The sequence below is a fragment of the Rhinatrema bivittatum genome, chromosome 11 (genome assembly GCF_901001135.1).
Source record: "Rhinatrema bivittatum chromosome 11, aRhiBiv1.1, whole genome shotgun sequence".
NCBI classification, from domain to species: Eukaryota; Metazoa; Chordata; class Amphibia; order Gymnophiona; family Rhinatrematidae; genus Rhinatrema; species Rhinatrema bivittatum.
Window position 1 is genome coordinate 5,100,704 of NC_042625.1, and position 26,255 is coordinate 5,126,958.

General features: G+C 46.2%; 1 protein-coding gene across 1 annotated transcript in view; it reads right to left on the minus strand.

Moving 5' to 3' along the window:
* The window catches only part of SF3A1 (splicing factor 3a subunit 1), a 195,297-nt gene that overhangs the window by 20,139 nt on the left and 148,903 nt on the right, over positions 1 to 26,255 (minus strand). Inside the window, 2 exon segments of the mRNA XM_029572040.1 lie at positions 9,499 to 9,653; positions 17,340 to 17,550. Of these exon segments, the coding sequence (XP_029427900.1) occupies positions 9,499 to 9,653; positions 17,340 to 17,550 (366 nt within the window).

A 26,255-nucleotide genomic window follows, 5' to 3' on the forward strand; every position in this document is an offset into this window, starting at 1 on the left:
GAGATGGCAATGAAGGGTAGGTATCCACACCTTGCCTTGTTTGACTGTAATTGGTGTCTGTGTATAAATAGTCAATGAGTTTCATAGCTCTTGAGAAACTCTTGTGCATTTCATCCAGGGCTGCACTGACTTTTGCTTTCCCATATTTCAGTAATCACTAAACAACTGTCAAAGGAGTTACTTTATAAATCAAGAAAAGGATATAAAAAGATATCCATAGATTTGAAAACGCCAATCAGTACTGTTCAAACTCTTATCAAGAAGTGGACAATTATGGGTTTGTTAATGTAAAGCCAGATCAAAAAAGAGTTCAGACACAATTACCAGGAAAATTTGATGGGCTGCAAAGAAAAACCCACAGGCAACTTCTGAAATCCAGGCTTCTCTGAAACAAAGTGGTGTGGGTGTTTCAGCATGCACAATAAGGAGATACTTGAACAAAAGTAGGCTGCATGGTAGAGTTGCCAGAAAAAAAGCCAACTCTGCACCAATGCCACAAAACAGCCCGCTTACAACACGCCAAACAGCAACTAGGGAAACCTCAAACCCTCTGGAACAAAATTTGGAGTGATGAGACCAAAACTGAACTTTATGGTCACAACCATAAATGCTATGTTTGTAGAGGAGTCAACACCATCCCTAGCATGAAGCATGGAGGTGGATCTCTGCAGATGTGAGGGTGTATGAGCTACAGCAGCGCAGGGAATTTAGTCAAAATTGACAGCAGGATGAATGTAGCATCTTTGAAAATACTGGAGGAGAATTTGAATTGATGCTAGGAGAGCGCAAATCTGCTTCAGTAATGGCACACCCTATTTCACATAGGCTCTCCGTAATCTACCGCACCACCGTAGCATGAGAAGCCAACTCTCCTGCCTTCAGGTCCTCATGAAGGACAAAAGATAATCAGATCTCTGAAATGCATGAGTCACCTAAAGGTAAGGCAATACTGTATCTGCACTTCCAATGGTCAAAGAAGCATATGCTCCTGCTCATCTCTCGGCCTATCCAGCAAAGGTAAAGAATGGACCAATTTAAAAGAAAACTGGAGACTACCCACGGCAAAAAAGAAGGAACTATCCAAAGTTGTACCCTGTCTGAAGTAATCGTCAGAAAAGGCTCCTTGCAAGAGAGAGTACATACAATTTTGAAATTTGCCATTCTGAATAAAAGGTGACAAAAAAACCCATTTGCAGAATAAGTAATCTCAAAGAAATATGCCTCAGGGGGGAAAGGAAAAGGAGCAGCCCCACCAGGACCAAGTTAATGTCACACAGAAGAGCCAGAAACCGAAGTGGGAGCCTAATGAGATTAACACCCTACAAGAACCACTATAACTCTTATAAGGTAAGAGGAGGGACCTCGAACACATCCTCTATAGCAGGGATCAGGAACCTTTTTGGCTGAGAGAGCCATAAACGCCACATATTTTAAAATGTAATTCCATGAGAGCCATACAATATGTTTAAAACTAAATACAAGTAAATGTGTGCATTTTATGTAAGATCACACTTTTAAAGTACAATAAGTCTCTGAAAATATTACACCAGGCCTTAAGACACCAATACATCTCCTATTAGGAAAATGGACCAAGTCAGGCTGCTATAGAGTCCTACACAGAAACTACACGCCAGCAGAAAACCTCACCTGAATCACGTGCTGTCCCTCACCTAATATAGAATAAAGAGACCAAAATGCATAACAAGAAGCATACAGAAAAAACTGAATTGGAAACTGCAACAAGCCTGAGTCTCTGTATGCAGTGTAACAAAGGAAAAAAGAAACATCACCCATCCTTATAAAACAAATAAGAAAATTATTCCTTACCTGCTAATTTTCGTTCCTGTAGTACATAGGATCAGTCCAGACCGTGGGTTATGTCCCCCGTCCAGCAGATGGAGTCAGAGCAAACTTCCAAGGGTGCTGACATATAAGCAGGTGCACCCTCTAGGGATCCTCAGTATCTCTCTGACTCCAGCAGATGCGAGTGGGGGAACCTTTGCTTCCCCAGTTGGTGGCTTCTGCCCCACTATTTCTATCTTTTTCTTTTCAGGACAGGATCAAGCAGGCCTGGGTTCTAAATTATTAAATAGAGTTTAAAAAAAAAAAAAAAAAAATTTTCTCTTCTCAGGGAGTCTCTCTGAGCCCCTGCCCGGGTCTCGCAGCCCTGGTTAGCTTGCCAGCGGGACTACTTTCTCATTTGTCTGCCTTCTGTTCTTCTGTTGTTTCCTCCTCTCTCCGGCGGTAAGTTTGTGTTGCTGTTAATTTTTTCTTCACAGCTTCGCCGTCGGACGGCTCAGGGGCACGCTGGTGGAGCCAGTCTCTCCCCTGTTCGGAGCGCCGCAATTCGAACCCCTCCCCCTCGGCCCCGCGACGTTTTCATTCCCCGGGGCCGCGGCAGCAGGGAAGTCCCATTCCCCTGCTGCTCCTGAGGGGAGGGTTCGCGGAGTTGAGCCTGGGCGGACGAGCCCGCTCCTTCCGCGGCGCGGTTTCCTCGGATCCGGCCCCAGGGGCGGTCGCTGAAGGGGTTCTCCCTCCCGACCGGACGCCATGCAGCGATTTCAGGGGGCTCCCGGCGCCGACCCGGGGCAGGGCGGATCGCGGGATGTCTCCTCCGGCGTCGCTCTCCCCGGGGGGGAGTCCGGGCCGACTTCCCCGCCTTTTTCGCCGTCAGGCTCGGAGCGCCGCGGCTTGAGGGGAAGGGCCCCGCCCCCTCCTTTGGCGGGAGCGGCGGCCATCTTGGAGCTAGAGAGCGCTGCTGACTCGGAAGCTGAGGAGTCACAGCATGGGTTTTCGCCGCGCTTGAGACCGATTCGAGCCCCATCCTCCCCCCCCCATCGCTTCGGGCCCCTCCACGGACCTTGCCCTCGCCGTCCCCCCACCGGCAGGGGGGTTTACGGCGGATTTTGTTCTTCTAATGCACCAGGCGTACCGCCAGAGCCTGCAGCCGGCGGGGGGGTCGCCCGGCGGTGGCCAAGCGAACCCCACGCCCGCGAAGATGCCCCGGCTGGTGGGGGTGGGGGGGGGCAATCCAGCGCCCTCGGGGGGCGGCCAGAAGACGCTCCTGGCTCTTCCACCCAGCGGAGCGACCCCACCGCAGGACCCTGGGAGTGACCCGGCTTCGACGGCTGATGAGGATTCGGTCCTGGCAGCGCACCTGGAGTGTGACGACCCACGGGTGCTCCGGATCTTCCGAAAGGAGGAGCTGTCTGACCTCATCCCACACGTCCTCCAGGAATTGGATCTCGACCCGCTCCTTGCAAGAGAGAGTACATACAATTTTGAAATTTGCCATTCTGAATAAAAGGTGACAAAAAAACCCATTTGCAGAATAAGTAATCTCAAAGAAATATGCCTCAGGGGGGAAAGGAAAAGGAGCAGCCCCACCAGGACCAAGTTAATGTCACACAGAAGAGCCAGAAACCGAAGTGGGAGCCTAATGAGATTAACACCCTACAAGAACCACTATAACTCTTATAAGGTAAGAGGAGGGACCTCGAACACATCCTCTATAGCAGGGATCAGGAACCTTTTTGGCTGAGAGAGCCATAAACGCCACATATTTTAAAATGTAATTCCATGAGAGCCATACAATATGTTTAAAACTAAATACAAGTAAATGTGTGCATTTTATGTAAGATCACACTTTTAAAGTACAATAAGTCTCTGAAAATATTACACCAGGCCTTAAGTCACCAATACATCTCCTATTAGGAAAACGGACCAAGTCAGGCTGCTATAGAGCCCTTCACAGAAACTACACGCCAGCAGAAAACCTCACCTGAATCACGTGCTGTCCCTCACCTAACATAGAATAAAGAGACCAAAACGCATAACAAGAAGCATGCAGACAAAACTGAATTGGAAACTGCAACAAGCCAGAGTCTCTGTATGCAGTGTAACAAAGGAAAAAGAAACATCACCCATCCTTATAAAACAAATCAAGAAATATAAAATCAGCAGTAAAACTGTACTAACAAAAAGAACATATTTCGAAACAGCTGATGAGTGGAATATCCAATAATTAAAAACTCATATAAAACATTTCCAGATACCAACAAAATATTTCAAAATAGCAGACACAAAGACCCAGTAATGAAAAATAATAATGATACAAAAATTTTTTTGCTCTGCATACCTGGGAACGTTTGATATCCAGGTGTCCTGAGATTGTTCTGAATTAGCAGGAGGTGGGGTGGTTTGCTTGGAACTTTCTCCTCTCTCAGTCACATACCAGCGCTCTCTCTCACACTGGCTCTCAATGACACACCTACACACACATGCTCTCAGTCACTCACATATACACATGCTTTTTCTCTCTCACTTATATAGGCTCTTAATTACACATTTACACACATGCTATCTTTTCACGCTTACACACACACACACAGGCTTTCAATCACATAAATACATGCTGTCTTTTTCTCTCACACCCAGACTCTCATTCACATGCTTACAAACATGTCCTCTCTTTCTCTCATTTACACACAGGCTCTCAATCACATACTCACATGCTCCCTCACCTAAATCAGCTCTCAATCACACACAGACACACATGATCTCTCTCTTACTTATACACACAGGCTCTTAATCATACATACACATGATTTCTCTCACACACAAAGGATCTCAATCATACACACATACTCTTTCACACAAACAGGTTTTCAATCACAAACTTACACATACAGGTTCCCAATGGTAAACTTACATTCATGCTCTCTCTCTCACAGGCAGGCTCTCAATCACAGACATACTCTCTTTCACATGTACATGCTCTCAATCATTCACATACATGCAATCTCTCACACACACACACACGCGCGCACAGCCCCCCCCCCCCCCCCCCCCCCGCGGCCCGGAAGAGGAAGTGGAGAGTATCGGGTGCCTGCGCGGCAAGAAGAGGCCACGGTAGTGCGCTCGGCATCGCCCGAAGAAAAGAAGACTGCAGCGCGGCTCGGAAGAAAATGAAGAGCTTCAACCGCGGCCGATGGGACTCTGCCTCCGCGAGGGCTGAAAATGAAGAGGTTAGCGTTGGGAGGAGGCTGCTGCTGCCGCGAGTTCCCAGGGGGGGGGGGGGGAGAGAGTGAATGAGCGAGCAAGCTGTGTTTGCTCGCTCATTCACTCTCTCTCTCACCCCCACCCCGGGGGTGAGAGAGAGAGTGAATGAGCGAGCAAACACAGGTACTCGCTATCCCGGGCCCAGGTACTTCAGGGGAACCTAAACCGAACCCCCTCCAGCAGGGGGTTCGGTTTAGGTTCCCCTGAAGTACCTGGGCCCGGGATAGCGAGCTCCGTCAGACAATGGGTGACCAGGTCCGGGAGCTCGTCCTTTGTGAAGAAGTGTCTCATGGCTCGGTGAGGCTCTGTCCCCAGGGGGAGCTCCCCCTCTTCTAGGGGCTCAGCTTCCTCTTCAGAGATGTCCGTGTCCCCATAGGTGGGGCCCTCTGGTGGAGCATGTGGCTGACCAGCTGGAGGTTCAGTTTGCATTTGAACAAAGGCGTGAATCCCCTTGAAGAACTCCACCCATGAGATTGACGCTGGATCCAAGCTGAGGGGCACTGGTTCCCTTGGGGGTCCCCGTCTGTGGGGAGGTCCCACTGGGTTCTGCTAGGTCCGGGGTACTCCCTGGGGAGCTAGTACTCAGCCCTGGGTGGGACTGGCCCTGAACTGGATCTCCCAGGGCCTCCTCACACTGCGTGCACAGGGCGTCTGCCTCCTCGCTTTGTGAGGCTCTGATATGGCATGCTGGGCAGAGGCCTTGAGCCTTTATCCCTGTTTCTGGTGGTGCCATGGCTGTCAGTGCATAAACTGTTATGCGCTCCAGTGTGCTTAAGATGAGCGTGTGAGTTGTGCACGCAACTATGCGTCCAGCCGTAGATATGCGCCCAGCTCTGTGCGTGCAACTTATGTGCACAAGGTTTTATGTGCGTGTAAGTCTATGCGCACAAGCACTTGTGCGCCTAGCTCGGTTTGTGCGCTCGGGCCTAACGGCACGGCGAATAGGCCAAGATGGTGACAGCGAGCACGCGGGCAATATGGCGACCCCTTCGGAGGGGCTCCACGTGGGTAGACCCTTGGAAATAGCAGGGGCCTGGCCCTGCTAGGGTGGATCAACCCCGGTGGCACTGGTCCCGGCCGGTGACCTGTGCTCTTCCTCGATCCTCGGAGACCGGATTCAAGCAGATTTCTACCTTACCTTGTCTTCGGCGCTTCCCGGTTTCGTCCCGGGTGGTCTCCAGCTGCGGGGGGAGAGGGCAAATACCTTCACCGCTGTGCTTGAGAGTGCATCCGCAGCCTCTCAGCCGTGCCCGAGGATCGGGGGCTAGGTCCTCGCCGCGATTCGGCCGCTGGACCGAGGCTTACCTCCGAGGGACCACGGAAATCACCTCGGGAATCTCAACTGGGGGAGGGACCCGAGGGTATCACTGCAGGAGAGCGGGGCTCGTCTTCAGGTAGATTTCTTCTTTAAAATTTGGTTTTCTTCTTTGATTTTGGTTCTAACGCTGTGAGAGAAAGCTGCACTTCCTGCGGGGGTATATGTACTAGGGGCTGACGTCAGATTGAAATCTGATCCGCTCCAACTGCTAGCAGGAGTACACTATATCCATTGGATCTGAGTCCATCTGCTACACGCTAGGAAATACAGCTTTGCGAGTACATGTACCGCAAAGGAATTTGCGATCAGCGAATAAGGCATTATTGATGGTCCCATCAGTTAAAACTGCAAAAATGACACAGGTTCGGGACAGTTAGGACCTGTCTTTAGCAGGTCCTAACTTGTGGAATAGCTTGCCCCTGGAAATAAGACTACAGAGAAACTATAAGCTAAAGGCATTTAAAAAACTTGGCTCTTTAAACAAGCTTTTCAGAGTGAGTTTGAGAAGTAAAGAAAGGCTGTGTATATGACAGGCAGACTATTTGATGTTATTTAGCACCTTGAAGAAATCTGTATTGTATAATAACTGTTTTATACATTTTATATATTTTATCTTATTTTACATAGCCATCTTAAAATAGTTTGAATTTTTAAATGCAGTATAAAGTAGGAAATGGATTCAGTTTTAGCTGTTTTACATACACTTAAATATTGATATTTGAGACTATTTTTGTAACCGATTTTTAATTGACTGGCACTTTTAATGTTTTAGTATTTTTAGATATTTAATGTTATTCTTGTGTGCCTTATTTGTAAACCGTCGTGATAGTTTTTAATTTAACAACGGTATACAAAAATAAATAAATAAATAATCCTCATAAATCAAACAATAAAATCAGGAAATATAAATAAATCATAATAAACTATACTACTGAAAAGAATATTGACAAATAGATGTCAAATAGAATATCAACCAATAATTAAGAACTCATATAAAGTTTTCAAATTTCCAAACAGAGATAAAATATTTCGAAATAGCAGACTCAAACACCCAATAATTGAAACAAGAAGGGAAACATTTTCCGCTTTACATACCTGAAAACTTTTGATTTGCAGTCACCCTGAGTTTCTTGTGGATTGCTGGGGGTGGCATAATTTTCACATCCCCAAGGCAGGCAGGCTCCCATTGACAAAATATCCATCCCCCAAGCAAGTTCCCACTGGTGCTCACACACACAAATCCATCCCTGGCAGGCAGGTTCCCATGCACACACACACAGTCACCCCTCCTGTTGAGGGGTGACTGCGTGTGTCACCCCTCCTAGAAAGAACCATTCACACACATAAGATCATGAGAGGTCTTGAATGAGTAGATGTGAATCGATTATTTACACTTTTGGATAATAGGAGTAGGGGATATTCCATGAAGTTAACAAGTAGCACATTTAAGACAAATCGGAGAAAATTCTTTTTCACTCAATGCACAATAAAGCTCTGGAATTTGTTGCCAGAGGATGTGGTTAGTGCGGTTAGTGTAGCTGGGTTCAAAAAAGGTTTGGATAAGTTCTTGGAGGAGAAGTCCATTAATGGCTATTAATCAAGTTTACTTAGGGAATAGCCACTGCTATTAATTGCATCAATAGCATGGGATCTTCTTGGTATTTGGGTAATTGCCAGGTTCTTGTGGCCTGGTTTGCCTCTGTTGGAAACAGAATGCTGGGCTTGATGGACCCTTGGTGTGACCCAGCATGGCAATTTCTTATGTACCCCCCCCCCCCCCCCCATATCTCTCCAGGAGGGCTCCCATTCACTCCTTCCCAGGCAAGTTCCCATACATCACTCCCAGCCAGGCTCGCATTCACACACTTATTCCTCTTCTGCTGCAATCCGGTGCCTTGCTCCTTGGGAAAGTTCAGGATTCCTTGCAGGGTCATAGAAGTCCTTCCTGTGCTGCTCCTCATGTGCCAGCAAGACCTGCAGTACTCAATACTGAGATGAGCAATCAGGAAGTGCTAGCACCACGAATGTTTACCGCCGGGCCATCCGGCACACAAGGAAGAGCTACAAAATGAGCTTCCTCTTCTTCAGCTGGAATGTTGGCCTCTCTCTTATTTCACTGCCAGTGGGATGGGGGTCCACCAATGGCCATTTGGGCCACTCACTGCTTCCTCTCACCGCCCCACGCAATTGTAAAGTTTCAGCACCCGGTAGTGCTAGGACTGCTTCTGCACCTTCAAAAGCATGTTCATCACAACAGAAGCATAACCCCACTTCACCAGTCTGGATGGTCCCCACTTCACGACAATTTGATTGAGATCCCTGTGTTCCTGAAAGAGCTTCCTTCAAGATCATAGACAATCTCCCCTTACCTCCCTGGAAGTTCCGCTGCTAGCTTGACAGAAGGAGGCTGTACCTGCTATCATCTCTAGAGCACCCACCCGAACCAGAAAACCTGACTGTTAGGGGCTCAACTATCACCTCAGTAGCACATGGCCTAAGCTCCACCTGATAGGCCAGAATTCTGCTGGAGACAGAGAATATTGGCAGGCTGATGTCAGCACAAGGATATATAAGGGGACATCAGCAAGCCTGTTAACCTGCTAGTAGGCGTGCATAACCCATGGGGGTAAGGGACTGCCCTGACTGGATAAAGAGGAAAAACCTTTCCCGATAATCCTTCAGCAATGTCACTCATGAAAATGTTGGGGGAAAAAAAAACAACCCAGTCCAAGGACTGATCCCTGCTAGTAACAATCTCTTCCTCGGAATAAACTCCATTTACCACTACCCTTTGTCGCCTCTCCACTAGTTTCTATTTCAGTCAAGTCACTCTAGGGCCCATATCAAGGGCGCTCAATTTATTTATAAGTCGCCTATGTGGAACTTGTCAAAGGCGTTAGATTCAGTTAAGTAGTGTCCCTTGATCTAGTCACCCAATCAAAGAAATTGATTAGATTTATCTAACAAGATCTACCTTTGGTAAAACCATACTACCTCGAATCTTGCAAGCCATTGGATTCCAACTATACACAAGCAGAATTATCTAGGATTACGTTATTTCCAGGGCCTTCACAATTTAGGGCTTTGATGATGGCCTATAAGGATCTTCTTATACACACCTTGTTCCTCCGCAGGAATTCCTCTTCTGGCATCAAGCTTTCCTCTGTCTTTAATTTCTTGGATGCTGGTTCATCGTCCATAGGAGGCGGTGGATGAGCAGGAGGCATTGGTGCTGGGGCATTTGTAGGAGTCACAGGTGGTGCTGGAACAAAAGCTAAAAGAGATCGGGATAGAATATAAAAAAGGTTCAAAATTAATAGCTCTGATCAGGAGAGCCCCACCCAGCACAAGAGAAAAAAAAAGGGAGCAGTGCTACAAATGAAGCCCAAATACACACTACACACTGGCAACCAGCAGATAAAGACTGGACAGCAGCACTTAAAACCCTATGCCTGGGCACACCATGGACATTTTTAGTTGCTTTTATCCTTACCCAACAAAACAAAAGTAGTCAGAAACACAGGTATCTTATGGAAGGCCAATAAAAGTGGCATTACTACCAAAAAAGTAATATAAATTGTTTAAAATGAAGCAGAGAAAGCATTATGAATTTTATGAGACAAAATATACAGGCTAGGTTGTTTGATGATCTGACACAGATTGCACAATATTAAGTAAAACTGATTTTGAGCAAGAATTCAAATACCTTAACAAGAAAACAAATTTACTGAAAAAAAAGAGTCAAAACATCAGATTGAAAGGTTAAACTTTCAGAAAACCTAGCCATGGTGCTGCTTGTGGACTTGTCCCCACAGGGTGGCACCAAGTACTCTGAAACAATGTTACATCCTGAGATTAGCTCTGGTGGCCACCAAGTCAAAACTCTGGCCTGCTATGCGTCAGCATTCATGCAATCACGCATGGTATTCATAAGCTTACCAGATTACCCCGCTCCTTTCTAGCACCATGCCATCTGCAGAAGCAATGGAGAGCCTCCATTAATTCTGCTCCTTAACACTCTGCTCTTAGGATCCTAGAAATTGTGTTGTGTAATATTTAGATGCTCTTATATTAAGGTGATGCTCATGGGAACTGAAAAAGTAAAATACTAATCTATCAAAGAAAACTGTATAATAGGATTAAAAAAAATAAGCAGGTGCAAAGTATACCTTTGAAAATTCAGGCTTGTGGAAAAGGCAGATATTTTAGACATGTATAGTTTGCACCTGCTAGGAATTAAGTGCAAAGTATGTGTAGGGATGTCAAAATGAAGTCTCTGCATGTATCTTCCCTCTCGAAACATAACCCCACTCCTTTACTCCATGGATAAAGGTACACAAACTACTTTTACCAGGAGGAGGAGGGGGGCTGGGGAGAGCAATTTTCAACCATCTGTTTATAAAGTTTTGAAAATTCCCCTCCAAGTGTTCTTAAATTATAGCACTTGTCTGGTCATTCTAAATCACTATTTGTGAACCATGCTAAGTCTTTCTCTGTGAACAAGCCGGACAATACAACCACACAAGTGGGTGATTCATCCAATGATGCCAAGTTAGGTATTGCTCTCTCCCAGTTCAGACTGTCCCAAAAAATCTTTTCTGAGCATGCATAGGACTCGCACATACCATACCAAAAAGAGAAATAACCCACCCACCCATCACCAAGTGCCCTGCAACACCGCAACGAAAAGAAATAAGAAGGCAGGAGCCATAAAATAAGGGAAGAGACGACCATGAGCGGGAGCCCCGCCCACCACACCCGACTTTACCAGCGCCGGAGCACTAAAGAGAGCGACACCACCAGGCGTCGTGCGCAGAAGGGGCGCAACAAAGGGACACTCCCCTTTGTGCACCCCTTCGTGCAAACCGCAGTGACAGCAGTAATCAAACTCTGAAAAATCACCGAACGACCAATTAAATGGCAAACCATCAACCCCCGAAAGACTGCAAGATCAACAGAAATGACCCAAACAGACAACAATTGGAACGTCAGAGGAACGAAAACAAAAATAAAACACAAGTATCAACACTCAACCATTACGCACAACAACAATAAATCTCTCAGCAGCTACTTAACACTTTCTTTCCTACTATTAAATCTCAATCCATAATTAAGAAAATACCAATCGTCAACGACCTTCTCCAAGATGAAAAACCAGATTTCATAGCAATCACAGAAACATGGGCAAAAAACACAGACACAGTACTAATCAACCAAATAAATAACTCTACCTACAGAACATTTTCAATACCCAGACTTAAAAAGAAAGGCGGAGACCTTATGCTAATCATCAAAAAAAACCCTACAGATGAAATTACTCCCAACTAGCAATTACTCCCCACTGGAAATTGCACTATTTGATTCTCCACATCTACAAATTTGTTTGGTATACTGCCCCCCTAATAATCTCGATCGGAACTGCTCACCACTTATTGAATTCTTCCTGACTAGAATATCAACCAACAAACCCATAATTATTCTAGGTGACTTCAACTTACACTTAGACACTGCCCCCTACTCTCCCGCTTGCGCCTCGATCATTGACGCTCTCTCATCACTGGAACTCAGTCAAATCATCAATGGCCCAACGCACAAAGCAGGTCGCACACTAGACCTATCTTCATCAACACTAACATATGGTCTAAACACCAAACTAAGATAACAAAAATACCATGGTCAGACCACTCTATCATCCATGCAAACTTATATTCAAATTGTAAACTTACAACAAGAAAAAGCACCTTTTTGCATCAAAACTCTTCAAGCAAATCTACAAACTGAATTAACAAACATAGACCTATCAAACACAGAAAACGCAACATCATCCTGGATTCCCATAACTAGAACTGTAGCAGACAAGATAAACCCCATGATAAAACAATAAAAGAACCAAAAATCAGAACCTTTGGTACAATGACATCAGAGCAGCCAAACGGAAACTCAGAAAAAAAGAGAAATCATGGAGAAACAAAACAACCACACTACTCAACGCATACAGAGCACAACTAGCAGAATACAAAAAACTCATCCCTAAAACAAAAAAAAAAAAAAAAAGACTTTTACACTAACAAAACAAACAGATTCCAACATAACCCTAAGATGCTCTTCAACATAGTAAAAAGCCTAACCAAATCATCTTATGATGATCAGTCACAATCAACACCAAAGATCACTAGTAATGACTTCGCAGATTTCTTTAATGAAAAAATCAAAATCCTTATAAAGAACCACATCAAAAATGACTCACAAGACCAGAAAATACAGAACATTCAAACAAAAAGCTGGCCCAACTTTGAGACAGCATCTTCTCTGGAAATTTAAATGATCATAAAAAAAAATGAACCCAGCCAAACACATCACAACGATAAAAAATCTTGAACCATCAATAACTAAGATGATAACTGACATCATAAACCTTTCCCTCACGGAAGGAAACTACCCAGAATGCCTAAAATCTGCAATCATCAAACCCATTATAATAACTACCGACCCATATCAAACCTACCATTCATTGCCAAAATCATTGAGAAAGTCATCCACACACGGCTCAGTGACCACCTGGAGGAAAATAACATCCTGCTACCCACGCAATTTGGCTTCAGAAAACAACTGAACACGGAGACTCTGCTACTAGCAATGAACGACTTCGTACTCAAAGGTTTTGAAAATGGCCACAGCTACCTTCTAGTCCTACTCCACCTATCAGCAGCCTTTGATACAGTAAACCACTCTATCTTGATTGATCATCTATCTGAATTTGCGGCAAAGGAAACAACCCTACAATGGTTCTCTTCATACCTATCACAAAGAACCTACCAAGTGCTGCTAAACACTGGAGTTCCCCAAGGATCCGCTCTATCAGCGATGCTCTTCAACATCTGCTTCCAATATGCCACTTCCTATCAAATCTTAATCTGACCCACTTCATCTATGCTGATGACATTCAAATATTAATCCCAATACAAAAATCACTAGAAGAAACATACAAATTAACAACCACTTACCTAAGCAGAATAAAGGAAATACTAACCAACTTAAAACTCATCCTCGACAAGCGATCCGACAAGACCGAAATAATCTTATTAGACAGAAAGAACAACTCTCCTCAACTTCCACCACTCGACCTAATGAACCAAAATATGGTTATATCTCTGGTCAATCATGCCCGCAATCTTGGAGTAATAATTGACAAGGAACTTTCTTTCAAAAACCACATCACAACAAAAATCAAAGACGGATATCATAAACTACTAACACTACTCCGTCAATTAAAACCTTTTCCTTTCCACCAATGACTTCAGATCAGTCCTTCAATTACTCATTTTCTCTAACCTAGACTACTGTAACTCACTCCTTTTCAACTTACCTCTAAACACTATCCGTCCACTCCAAATCCTACAAAACGCAGACGCAAGAATCCTCACTGGATCTAAAAAACATGACCACATCACTCCAACACTTATCTCACTACACTGGCTACCAATAAAATTCAGGATTGAATACAAAATACTATCCATACTACATAAAATTATATATGAAAAACAAGGAAACTGGCTAAGTTCCTCCATAAAACTACATACCCCAAACAGAAACCTCAGATCAGCAAATAAAGGACTTCTAAAGACACCACTAACTCGTTCCAAACAACTCACCTCAACCCAAGAGAGAGCAATCTCTCTAGGAAGCCTGAAACTCTGGAACTCCCTCCCAACCAAACTCAGAACTCAAGAAAACCTAAAAACTTTCAAAAAAGATCTAAAAACATGGGACCTGACCCTGCTGATCACCTAGAGGCTCTCTTCCAATGTCTTCACCTGGATTAGCCAGTCATCTAAGTAAGGGAGTACCAGGATCCCTTCTTTCCTCAGTGCCACCGCCACGATCACCATAATTTTGGAGAATGTTCTGGGGGTGGTTGCCAGGCTGAAGGGCAATGCCCGGAACGGATAATGGCGGCCCAGTACTGCAAAGCATAGGAAACGCTGGTGGTCTTGATGGATTGGGATATGAAGGTAAGCCTCTGAGAGGTCCAGGGAGGTTAAGAATTCTTCCAGTTGTATGGCCATTATGATGAAGAGAAGAGTTTCTAGGAGTGGCAAGGTGACATCGTGAACATGTCCTGAGGCATGCTGCGAAACTCCAGTGCGTATCCTTCTTGTATGATGTCCAGTACCCATTTGTCTGACGTGATCTCGATCCACCGCTGCCATACTGGGTCAGACCAAGGGTCCATCAAGCCCATCATCCTGTCTCCAACAGTGGCCAATCCAGGTCTTAAGAACCTGCAAGTACCATGTTACTGTTGCTAGTAATAGCAGTGGCTATTTTCTAAGTCACCTTAATTAATAGCAGGTAGACGATAGAAGAGGGATAGTCTGACCCCTATCTCCTCGTCCCATGGATGGGTCAGCCAAACTTCATTGGGAAGTTCGGGTTGAACCTGAGCTTGACCCAGTTCCTTTTTTTGGTTGTCAGCTCCGAAAGGACTGAGACCTTCCCAAAGGCTGAGAAGTCTGAAAAGACGAGTTTCTGTAGGGTTGGAAGTACTGGGAGGGCTGCAACCTCTTTTTCTTATCTTCCAGTAGCCGAGGCACTAAAGATTCATCGCACTTACTGACTAGCTTTTACAATGTGCTTCCGAATAGGAGGGATACTTAAAAGGGCATCTTTGTGAAGTTTGTCTTAGAGGTCGCATCCACTGACCAATTTTTCAGCTATAGCTGTCCTCTGGCCGCCACCACTGAAGCTACTCCTCCGGCCGAGGTACGCACTAGGTCAGAGCTTACATCTGCTAGGAAGGCTGAGGTGGGCTCGATCACCTCTGCGGAATGTGCCCCTGAGCTATCTGCCTCTCTTGAGAGAAGCAGATATGAACGAGCCACCAGGGCACAACAGGAAGCGATCTGTAGTGTCATTGCTTTCGTGTCAAAGGCTTGCTTAAGGATGGACTCCAACCACCTATCGTATGCATCCTTAAAGGATGCTCCTCCCTCTACTGGGATAGTTGTTCGCTTCGAGATGGCGCAGACTAGGGTGTCCACTTTTGGGAAATGCAGGAGTTCTTTGGCTGCTGGGTCCAGAGGGTACAAGGTCTCTGAATCGGAGGAGTTCTTCTCTACTTACCTGGGCTCAGTGCTTACTGGCTGAGTACAGATACTGTTTCCGGCTGCAGGGGGAGAGGGCTTAGGCAGTCACTGCTGCGCTCGGTTTCCTGCACCCGGTGCCTTTCAGCTGCTTCAGCAGCAAAGTCCACGCTGGAGACTGGCTACCGAACCAAGGCACACCTCAGAGGGATCTCGGAAATTGCCTCAGGAATTCTCAACTGGGGGAGGGACCTTTAGATATCAACACAGGAGAGCAGGGCTCGATCTTTCTCCAATTTAAAGGTTAATTTTCTTCTTCAAATACTGTAATCCTGCTAAACACCAATGCTGGTGTGGGGATAGCACGTCCACATCTGCTAGGGGACGGAGAGATACTGAATGACTGAGGTCACTGCAGGGGTATATCTAAGGTAACGTCAGCTTTGAAACCTGACTGCGTCTCCATCTGCTAGCAGGGGAGCACATAACCCATCGGTCCTATTTGGCTACACACTACAAAAGTACAAAGACTAGGGGTCATTCAATGACATTCATTTTATCAAAGTTACTAGGTGATACATTTCAGACAATAGGAGACAATATTTTTTTACTCAATGCATAATTAAACTCTAGAATTTCCCTAAATCCATCTTCATAATGGTTTATGGACTTTTTTCCCAGGAACTTGTCTACATTTTTTTTAAACCCAGCTACACTATCAGCTTTCACCATATCGTCTAGCAACAAATTCCTGAATTTTTTGGACCTTTTTGGATCCTGCCAGGCACTTGTGACCTGGATTGGCCACTATTGGAAACAAGATATTTATTTGATTTATATTCTGCTTCACTTTAAAGCGAATTACATTCAGATACCTTAGGTATTTCCCTTGCCCCAGAGTTCTCACATTCTTGGTTTAGATCTGAGGCGGTGAAGAGATTTGCCCAAAGTCACAAGGAGGAGCAGCAAGATTTGAACCCTGGCTTCCCTGGTTTGTAGACTGCTGCTCTAACCACTAGGCTACTCCTCCACTGGGCTTGAAAGACCTTTGGTCTGATACAGTATGGCAAACCTTATATTCTAAGAAACATCCTATAAACTACCAGAAATTACTAAAGCAAATCTAGGAATCAGCGAGAATGAACAATGAGAAAATAATGTCCAGTTCCATTTTTAATGCAGATGTAGAAAAATAATCAAAAATGTGGGTGCTAGGCAAAGATTTTAGGATCCAAGGCAAAATAGTTTTTCCTTTTCATCAGATTTTTGCTTATTTTAGTTTTGATGTTTTTCTGATTTTTTGCTTTTTTGCATTTTGTCAACTTTGGATTTTTATTTTCGGTTCTCCTACTCCCTGTAGTCTCTTTCCTGGAGGGGCAGAAGCAGTTCCAGTCAGCAACAGTGACTCCATTTGTCTGGCCCAGGCCTGAAGAAGCAGTGGTTTCTCCTATGGGTCTAGGCCCATTAAAGTAGCAACAGTGGCAGCTCTTCTCATCTTGCCCAAGCTCACTGAAGCAGCGGTTTCTCCCATGATCCCAGGCCAGCCAAAGTGGTGGCTCCTCCTGTTGGGTTAGACTGGGGCAGGTATCAGATGCCAATTTTTAGGTGCCCAGGCAATCTGGCATCTGGGAATTTTCTACCCACGGACTAATGAATCACTTGCAGTGAGAAAACAAGTTATACCTGTAATAATTTTCTCTTGAATAAAAAAGCCTTCTCCAATATAGTCTGAAAGCGCTTGTAATCAGACCACCCAAATGGTCTACTCCTTTATGTGTTACATCTTATATCAGTAAGAAAGTGGTCAAAGAAAACAAGACAAATCAAGTAAATAAAGTAATCTTCTGCAGTTAAAAGAAAAGACCGACTTTACTCACCAGCTGGCACAATCATGGGAGGTGGACGGGGAGTCATGATAGGTGGAGTATTGGGTGGCATTGGTACAACATTGATGCGTGGTGCATGTAAAATTGGTGGCATGGGGGCAGCTATGACAGAGCCAGGTGGTAAACGAACAACAGATGCCATAGGAGGCCGGGGTAGGACAGGAACCGCAGGCACCACTGTGGTACGAACAGGTGGCGGCATCTGCAGAGAGAAAGATTACCAATTATTTGTAGCTCCATTCTAATTAGGATTACATTATCTTTCATGTCTGACAGGGAGAGAGAGTAACTGATATTTTGATGTAAGTATCCCACATTCACAAAGAGAAAGTGTAATCTTACCAACATGCCAGGGCGTGCAGTATTACATCTCACATTTAGCCTCTGGCTGAAGTTTGTATAGACTAACTGCAATTCTAACTGGTTGTAATATCAACATTTAACCTCCCCTACAATTTGCCTCAATAATTAACAAAATAAACTTTTTTTTTCATCCAGTAAGACCAGGCAGGACCAACCTGCAGATGAAGACAGATCATCAGGCTCGCTAACATCACTTTGTGAAGACATCAGTCTGCCAGTATTCTCTGTCTTCAACAGATGGCTGACAAGCACCCCTGTGCTGTGGTCTCGGTCTGTTGGCTGAGGCTGGAATCTAGTGGGCTCCTGAGATGAAAGACTGGCATCTCCCTCCCTCAGCAGCAGTACCTGATTCGTTTATTTGTGGACTGTTTCTGGATATCTGAGGACTAGGTGGCTTCCTGTGGTCCTCCCCTGCTCTCTCCTTATCCCCTCTTTTCCCTTCTCTGGAAACTTACTTCCTCTGGCTGTGCTTGACATTCCTTTGTACTGTTTCTTTAAGTGAGCACTGTCTGTTGGCTAAATTTCAATGAAAAAAAAAGTTTTTGTGAATCTGAAGCACAGCTCAGCAAGGATTACACCGATGAGCAGGGGAATGCTGTTAATTAGCTGAGGGAGATCAAATTTCTAGCACACAGGTAAAGAAGCTCTGATTTAAAAGCATTTAATTGCAGAACCACGCATGAAGGGAATTGGGAATCAAAGTTGGCCCTGCTCGTGGAGCATGGGAGAAAATCTTCCATTTAGGAAGGTTCAGGCTGGGGCTGCTCAGAAAATAAGCAGGGAGTGTGTAGGGGCCCAGAGGAATCAGATTTACGCTGATTTTGAGGCTGCAGGAGGATTGGGCTCATCGGGACTGCTCCGGTTTCTGTTCCTTTTGAATGTCAGTGGATCCTTCCCTTTGTCCTGAGGAAATTGTTCAGTCTTTGGTGGGAGTCTAATATAGCAATGAGGACAGGCTTATTGCCCCAGCCTTTGATATTTCTCCTGTTCCCTGGGTTATTTCACAAAAGATCCTGAAAGGCTTACAGGTGTTTTTGTAAGACACTACTGGTACCTGTTACTCTGGTTTTGCCTGCACCTTTTCCGGCCACTCCAGCACTGCCTGTACCCTCAGGTGAAGGTTTACAGGGTAAGAGGAGGGTTAAGTCCCACTCTGGGGAGAAGGTACCAGTGGAGGACTGGCTTCTTTTGGATGATTCACAGAAGGGGTTTAAAAATTTTCCTCCAGGGGATAGTGAGGTTGAGATAGAAGAGGGAGAGGTTCCCTCAAATGGAGAGGATCATGCTTCCAATTTGCCTCAATAATTTGCCTCATAGGGATGAATTACCATTCTTGATAACAGTCCCTACGCACCTTACAGAGAAATAAGTTGCACCAAAGGCAAATTTTAAAAGTGTCCAGATGTTGGCCACGCTATACCCTCTCAACGATGGAGAGGTTTTGTTTTCCTAATGTGGATGCCTTGGTTTGTTCAGTAACAAACCAAGGCATCCACAGTAAGCACCTTTTAAGCTTTTAACCTGTACGCTCTATGGTAACACTATATATTTATTTCCTGCCTTATCTTCTTTCCAGCTTGTTGCAAGCTTCCAAGTTCTCTTTCCCTGTTGATTGTAACTTTTTGACCTATTCCTACCTATTGTTATCTTTCGTTTACTTGAATTGTTACTCCAGTTATACCCTTGTTAAATGTAAACCGATCCGATATGGTTATTTACTATGAAGGTCGGTATAAAAAACTGTTAAATAAATAAATAAATAAATAAATAACAAAGAGGACAACCACCCTTGTGGAAGGTGGGGCTGCCTTTAGGAATGCTCAAGACTGAAAGATTGGAGTCCGTCCTCAAGCAAGCAGCATTTGAGGCTATGAAAATGGTACTGCAGATAGTGGCGTGTTGCTGCAATGTGGCATTCTTGACATGGCATGCTCAGGATGCACAAGAGGAAGGATCTTCCCCATTGCAGCCAGGGGCAGTATATCTGGCAAATGCTGGCTATGATTTAATGAGTGTATTGCCTCAAGGACTGGCATCATTAGTAGCAGCATGACGCTCCTCTGGCTGCATAACTGGTCAGCTGGTGCCACCTCCAAGACTAATTTGATCAAATTGCTCTTTAGAAGACCGATTTGTTTTGACGACGAACTGGAAAAGAAGGCTCAATTGTGGGATTAAGTCAAAAAGTGCCAAGACTTCCGGATGATAGGTTGAGAACCTTCTACCAAAATTTTTCGACCTGTTGTCATCAAGATTCCAGGAAGTTTAGACAGGTCAACATATCAGAGACCAAAACTATATTCCAGGATTCAGTCTTTTTGTTCTAGGAAAGGCAAAGATGGAACAGGCTCCAGGGCTACAAGAACAGCACAATAAGTGTTTGGGAGCTTCATCATAGATGCCAAGATAGGGGTACGGCTATCCCTATTCTTTCTGAGATGGGCCCAAATCACAATGGATCAACAGATTCTGGAGATAGTTTAAAAAAAAAAAAAAAAAGGTTATGTCCTGGAATTTGCTTGTCCCATTTCTGACACTTTTATGGTTTCTCCTTGCATTCAGTCGTCAAGAGAGAGGTGGTAAGATTGACACTTCAAAGACTTCTCGACTTAAAGGCGATCACTCCAGTTCCAAAGTAGCAGGAAGGGCAAGGGCTATTCAATTTACTTTGTTGTCCCAAAGAGGGAAGAGTCCTTTCGTCCTATCCTGGATCTGAAAGTCAACAAATTCTTAATGATACTCAGGATGGTAACCTTAAGAACTGTCATTATGGTGGTTCAAAAAGGAGAGTTTCTAACCTTTAGATCTAACAGAAACCTATCGGCATAGCGACATTTGCAAAGAGCATCAGTGCTCCCTCAGGTTTGCAGTGTTGGGGCACCATTATCAACTTCAGGCAATGCTGTTTGGCTTGGCGACAGTTTCAAGGTGCTTTCCAAAGTGCTGGTGGCGGCAGTGCTACACAGAGAAGGGATGCGGGTGGCACATGTACTTGGACAATTATTTCACACAAAGTCCTTCCAGGAATGTCTATCTGCATTGCAGAGGGTAGTTCAGTTGTTACAAGAATTAGGGTGGATGATTAATTTTTCATAAAACAATCTTCACCCTACTCAGACACTGGAGTACTTGGGAGGACTTTCGACACGAAGATGAGTCAAGTAATAAGCCAAAAAATTCTGAAGCTCTGAAGTGAAATCTGAGAGCAGTAAGAAATCCAATGGTCTGGTCCTGTCTTCAGGCGCTAGGATCAATGGCGGCAATGGCACTGGATCTCATCTCATGGGCAAAAGTTCATATGCATTCTCTTCAGAGAACCTTTCTATCCAGGTGGAATCCCCAGTCTCCAAATTATTCAGTAAGGCTGCTGATATGGGCATTGGCGAGATTTTCCACTGGTGGCTGGATGTCGAGAACTTAACAGGAGTGGACCTAATGACTTCCAGCCTGGATTGTAGTGACAACAGATGCCAGTTTGACAGTTTATGGAGCTGTCAGGAAGTCTTTGATCAAGGTTAGTGGAGTCTCAAAATGACAAAATGGTTCATCAGTTACCTGGAAGCCAAAGCTATTCATTTAGTACTTTTTCAGTTTGTCCTGCTTCTGGTGGGGCAAGCAGTCTGAATGTCGTCAGACAATACCACATCAGTGGCATACTTAAATCAATAGGGGGGGGGGGGGTAGGGATTCAGAGTCCTCAAGTTTTTTTTTTTTTTTTTTTTTAGAGGGGTTCTTCTTCCTTGGGCAGAAAAGAATCTGAAGAGCCTTTCAGCATCACACATTGCAAGAGTCAAAAATTTTCAAGCAGACATTTTAAACCACAATGTTAGATCCGGGGGAATGGTCTCTTTCCCATACAGCATTCAATCCCTTTGTGGTGCAAAGAGGTCTTCCAACTTGGGATCTGATGGAGACAAAGCAGAATGCAAAGACAACTGTTTTTCATCGAAAAAGGGGACAGTCTTTTTTCCAGAATCAATGCCCTATTACCGCCATGGTCAAAAGAGTAACTGGAGTAACTGTTATACTGTTTCCTCCTTGGATCATGATAGACAGGATACTTCAAAAGATTGCTGAACTTCCAGGAACAATTCTTCTGGAGGCTCTATATTGGTCTCGCTGACCTTGGTATGCAGATCTTTGGAATCTGCTATGCAATACTCCTGTCTTCCATCTCACCAGGAACTACTGAGTCACAGTCCAATGATTCAAGAGGATTCAGATCAATTTTTCTTTGGGTCTGGCCCAGGATAGGGCAACATCAGCAAAAATAAATAAATAAATAAATAAATAAACAAACAGGATTTTCTCTGGCTGTGGTGGCAATGCTCCTAAAAGCAAGGAAGTTTCAATCTCCTTAATGTATATGCACATCTGGAGATTATTTGGTATTCGCTTAGTGTATATGCATGTCTAGAGATTATTTGGTATTCAGATCATCAGTGTGTTCCTAGGGCCACTCCTGTCCAATTAATATTATAATTCCTGCAAGAAGGTCCTTCTAAGAGGTTAGCCCTTAATATGGTGGTGGCTCAAGTGGCAGATATTTCAGGTTATAGAGGATGGATTTGTGATAGACCATCTTCTTCACATGCAGATATGCCTTGTTTTTTGAGTGGGGTAAAGGAAAATTAGTTTCTTACCTGATAATTTTTGTTCCTGTAGTACCACGGATCAGTCCAGACACCTGGGTTGTGACTCCGCACCAGCAGATGGAGACAGAGCAAGACCTCTCGGGCTCCCCTACATATAAGGCGCCACCCACAGTCCCTCAGTCTTATGTAATGTCAAAGCCAAATTGAACAACCAGACTATCTAACTAAACCGCCCTAAACAGGGCCGATTCAACAACCCCCCCCCGGCTGGAACAGAACTCCCAGAACCAGAGGAAAACAATGACAACCAATTTGAACAATTGAATCCACCGAGCGGACTCTCTGTTACTTCAGAACAAACTGCACAGACAACCTAGAAGAATTTGGGTGGGCTCCTGGACTGATCCGTGGTACTACAGGAACGAAAATTATCAGGTAAGAAACTCATTTTCCTTTCCCTGTACGTACCCGGATCAGTCCAGACACCTGGGATGTACCAGAGCCAAATTACCGAGGGTGGGAACCAGAGTCCCGCTCGGAGTACTCTCTCTCCAAAACCCCCCGATCCTGCGCCCTGCACATCCAGCCTATGTCTAGTAAAAGTGTGTAACGACTTCAAAGTCGCTGCCCTACAGATTTCCTGAGGCGACACTTGAGAGGATTCCACCCACGAAGTGGCGTGTGCTCGCGTCGAGTGCGCCCGAAGCCCCACGGGAACAGGTTTCCCTTTCAACATATACGCCGAAGCAATGGCCTCTTTGAGTCAACGCGCAATCGTGGTCCGGGAAGCTGCACCCCCCCCTCTTTGGTCCAGAACACAAAACAAAAAGGTGGTCTGAAACCCGGAAAGGGTTTGTAACCTCTAGGTAATGCAGGAGAACCCTGCGGAGATCGAGTTTTCTTAATTCTTTCGTCTCAGAGTTCGATCGCTGCCCTTCCGGAAAGGCGGGAAGCTCAACCGACTGGTTCAAATGAAACGCCGACACCACCTTCGGAAGAAAGGAGGGAACTGTCCTTAAAGATACACCAGAATCTGAGATCCGTAAGAACGGTTCCCTACAAGACAGCGCCTGTATCTCCGGAACTCATCTCGCTGATGCAACCGCAACGAGAAAAACCGCCTTCAAAGTAAGATCCTTTAGCGTCACCCACTTTATCGGCTCGAAGGGAGACGAGCACAAAGCGGAAAGTACCCAATTGAGATTCCAGGACGGACAAGGATAACGCAACGGAGGACGCAAATGCTTAGCCCCCCGAAGAAAGCGCGCTACATCCGGATGAAGTGCCAGAGACACCCCTTGCACCTTACCCGAGACAACCTAGTGCCGCCACCTGGACCCGAAGGGTACTGCAAGAGAGGCCTTTCGAGAGACCCGCCTGAAGAAAAGCAAGGACATCGGATACGGACGCTGACATAGGATCCCCTTTACGAGCCCTACACCAGTCCTCAAACAGCGCCCAGACTCGAGCGTAGGCTAAGGAGGTAGACTGTTTTCTAGACCTCAACAAGGTGGCTATCACCGCCTCCGAATATCCTTTATTCCTCAAACGTTTCCTCTCAAACACCATGCCGCGAGACAGAAGTGATCCGCATCCTCCAAACAAACGGGACCTTGCCGGAGGAGAGCCACGGCTCCGTGAAAACGAAGGGGAAGTTCCACCGCCAAGTGGAGGAGATCCGCGAACCAAGGCCGCCTTGGCCACTCCGGCACTACCAGAATCACATCTGACGAATGTAGTTCTATCCGCCAAAGAACCTTGCCTATCAGGGGCCAGGGAGGGAACACATATAGTAACACGCCCGTGGGCCAGGGAAGCACCAGCGCATCGACGCCTTCGGCCCCTCGCTCTCTCCGTCGGCTGTAAAAGCGTGGAGACTGTGTTCTGAGCGGTGGCCATCAGATCCATGTGTGGCGTCTCCCACTTTTTGCAGATGAGGTGATAAGCGACCTCCGGCAGTTCTCATTCTAATGGATCCAGATGATGACGGCTGAGGAAGTCCGCCTGGACATTGTCGACTCCGGCGATGTGAGACGCCGCAATGTGGCTGAGATTCTGCTCCACCCAGCTCATTAGGTGTTGCGCCTCCTCCGCTACTAACTGGCTCCTCGTCCCGCCTTGGCGATTGATGTATGCCACAGTAGTTGCATTGTCTGACAACACCCTGACCGCCTTCCCGCGAATCAGCAGAAGGAAGGACTGCAGTGCTAGCGTTACTGCCCTGTTCTCTAAGTGATTGATGGACCACCGTGACTGAGCCCTGGACCACTGGCCCTGCATCGAGCGACCCAGACAGACCGCTCCCCAGCCAGATAGACTGGCATCCGTCATGACTACTGTCCCAGCTGGGCATGACCAGGGAAACCCCGCACGTCAGATGGTCGGGATTGAGCCACCACTGAAGACTGGACCTCGCCTGGTCCGTGAGCGGGAGGCGGAATTCTTCTGATACCGGCTTCCAGTGGGAGAGCAATGCTGATTGCAATGGACGTAGATGAGCGAAGGCCCAGGGAACCAAAGCTAGCGTTGATGCCATAGAGCCTAGCACCATCAGGTAATCGCACACCAGAGGCATCCGCAGTGACAATAAACGCCTCACTTGACCCTGAAGCTTGCACACCCGCTCCTTGGAAAGAAACACCTTGCCCTGCTTCGTGTCGAACAGCGCTCCCAGATACTCCAAGGACTGGGTGGGGACCAACCGGCTCTTGGCGAGATTGACCACCCATCTGAGGGAGCGCAAGAGCTGTAGGACTCTGTCGACTGCCTGCCGACACAGTCTTTCGGACTTGGCCCGAATGAGCCAATCGTCCAAGTAGGGGTGGTACCAGGAACCCCTCCCTCCGGAGCTGAGCTGCCACCACCACCATCACCTTGGTAAACGTGCGGGGAACGGTGGCAAGACCGAAGGGAAGAGCTCTGAATTGGAAGTGTCGGCCCATAATGTAAAACCTGAGGAACCTCCAATAGAACGGCTGGATGCCTTTGTGAAGGTTCGCTTCCGTGAGGTCCAATGACGCCAGGAACTCGCCCGGCCGAACCGAGGCTACCACGGACCGAATCGTCTCCATTTTGAAACGTGGGATGCGAAGACACCTGTTGACCCCTTTTAAGTCTAAAATGGGCCTGAACGTGCCTTCCTTCTTTGGTACGACGAAGTAAATGGAGTACCGGCCCTTCCGATGTTGCCTCGAGGGGTACGGGGGTTATTGCGCCCAGGTCTGTCAGCCGTTGAAGAGTGTCCCTCACCGCCAGATGCTTGCCTAGTCCCTTGCAAGGTGACACGAGGAACTTGTCTGCCGGAATCCGTGCAAAACCTAAAGCGTAACCTTGATTTATCACGCTGAGGACCCACTGGTCCGATGTTATTTTGGCCCATTCCTCGGCAAAAAACGCCAACCTGGCTCCTACGTTTGGCACGACCACAGGGAACCGCCGCGAGGAATGGACCTTCTGCGTTTCATTGGGATGCCTTGGACCCTGTTCCCGACGAGGGTCCACCTGGCGTCCCAAACTTTTTCCCCCGAAAGGACTGAGACCGCGAAGCCGACTTGGAGGAACCGGAACGGTAAGAGGAACCTGACGATCTCTGCGGGCGCGACCTTCTATTCCCCCGAAACCTTGACCGATTGGTGAAAGCTGTCCGAGTCCTCGGCTTGTCCTCAGGCAACTTAAAAGCCTTGTTTTCTCTGAGCAACTGCATCAGATTATCCAACTCCTTTCCAAACAACAACTTCCCCTTAAAGGGTAGCGAGCCAAGGTGAGCCTTAGAGGACCCATCCGCTGCCCAATTGCGGAGCCAGAGGAGGCGGCGCGCGGAAACCGCTGAGACTATAGCTCTGGCGGCCGTCCGCAGAAAGTCATACAGCGCATCCGCACTATAAGCGATCACCGCCTCTAGGTGATCCGCCTGCACAGCCTCCTCTTCAGACAGATCTGCATTGGCCTG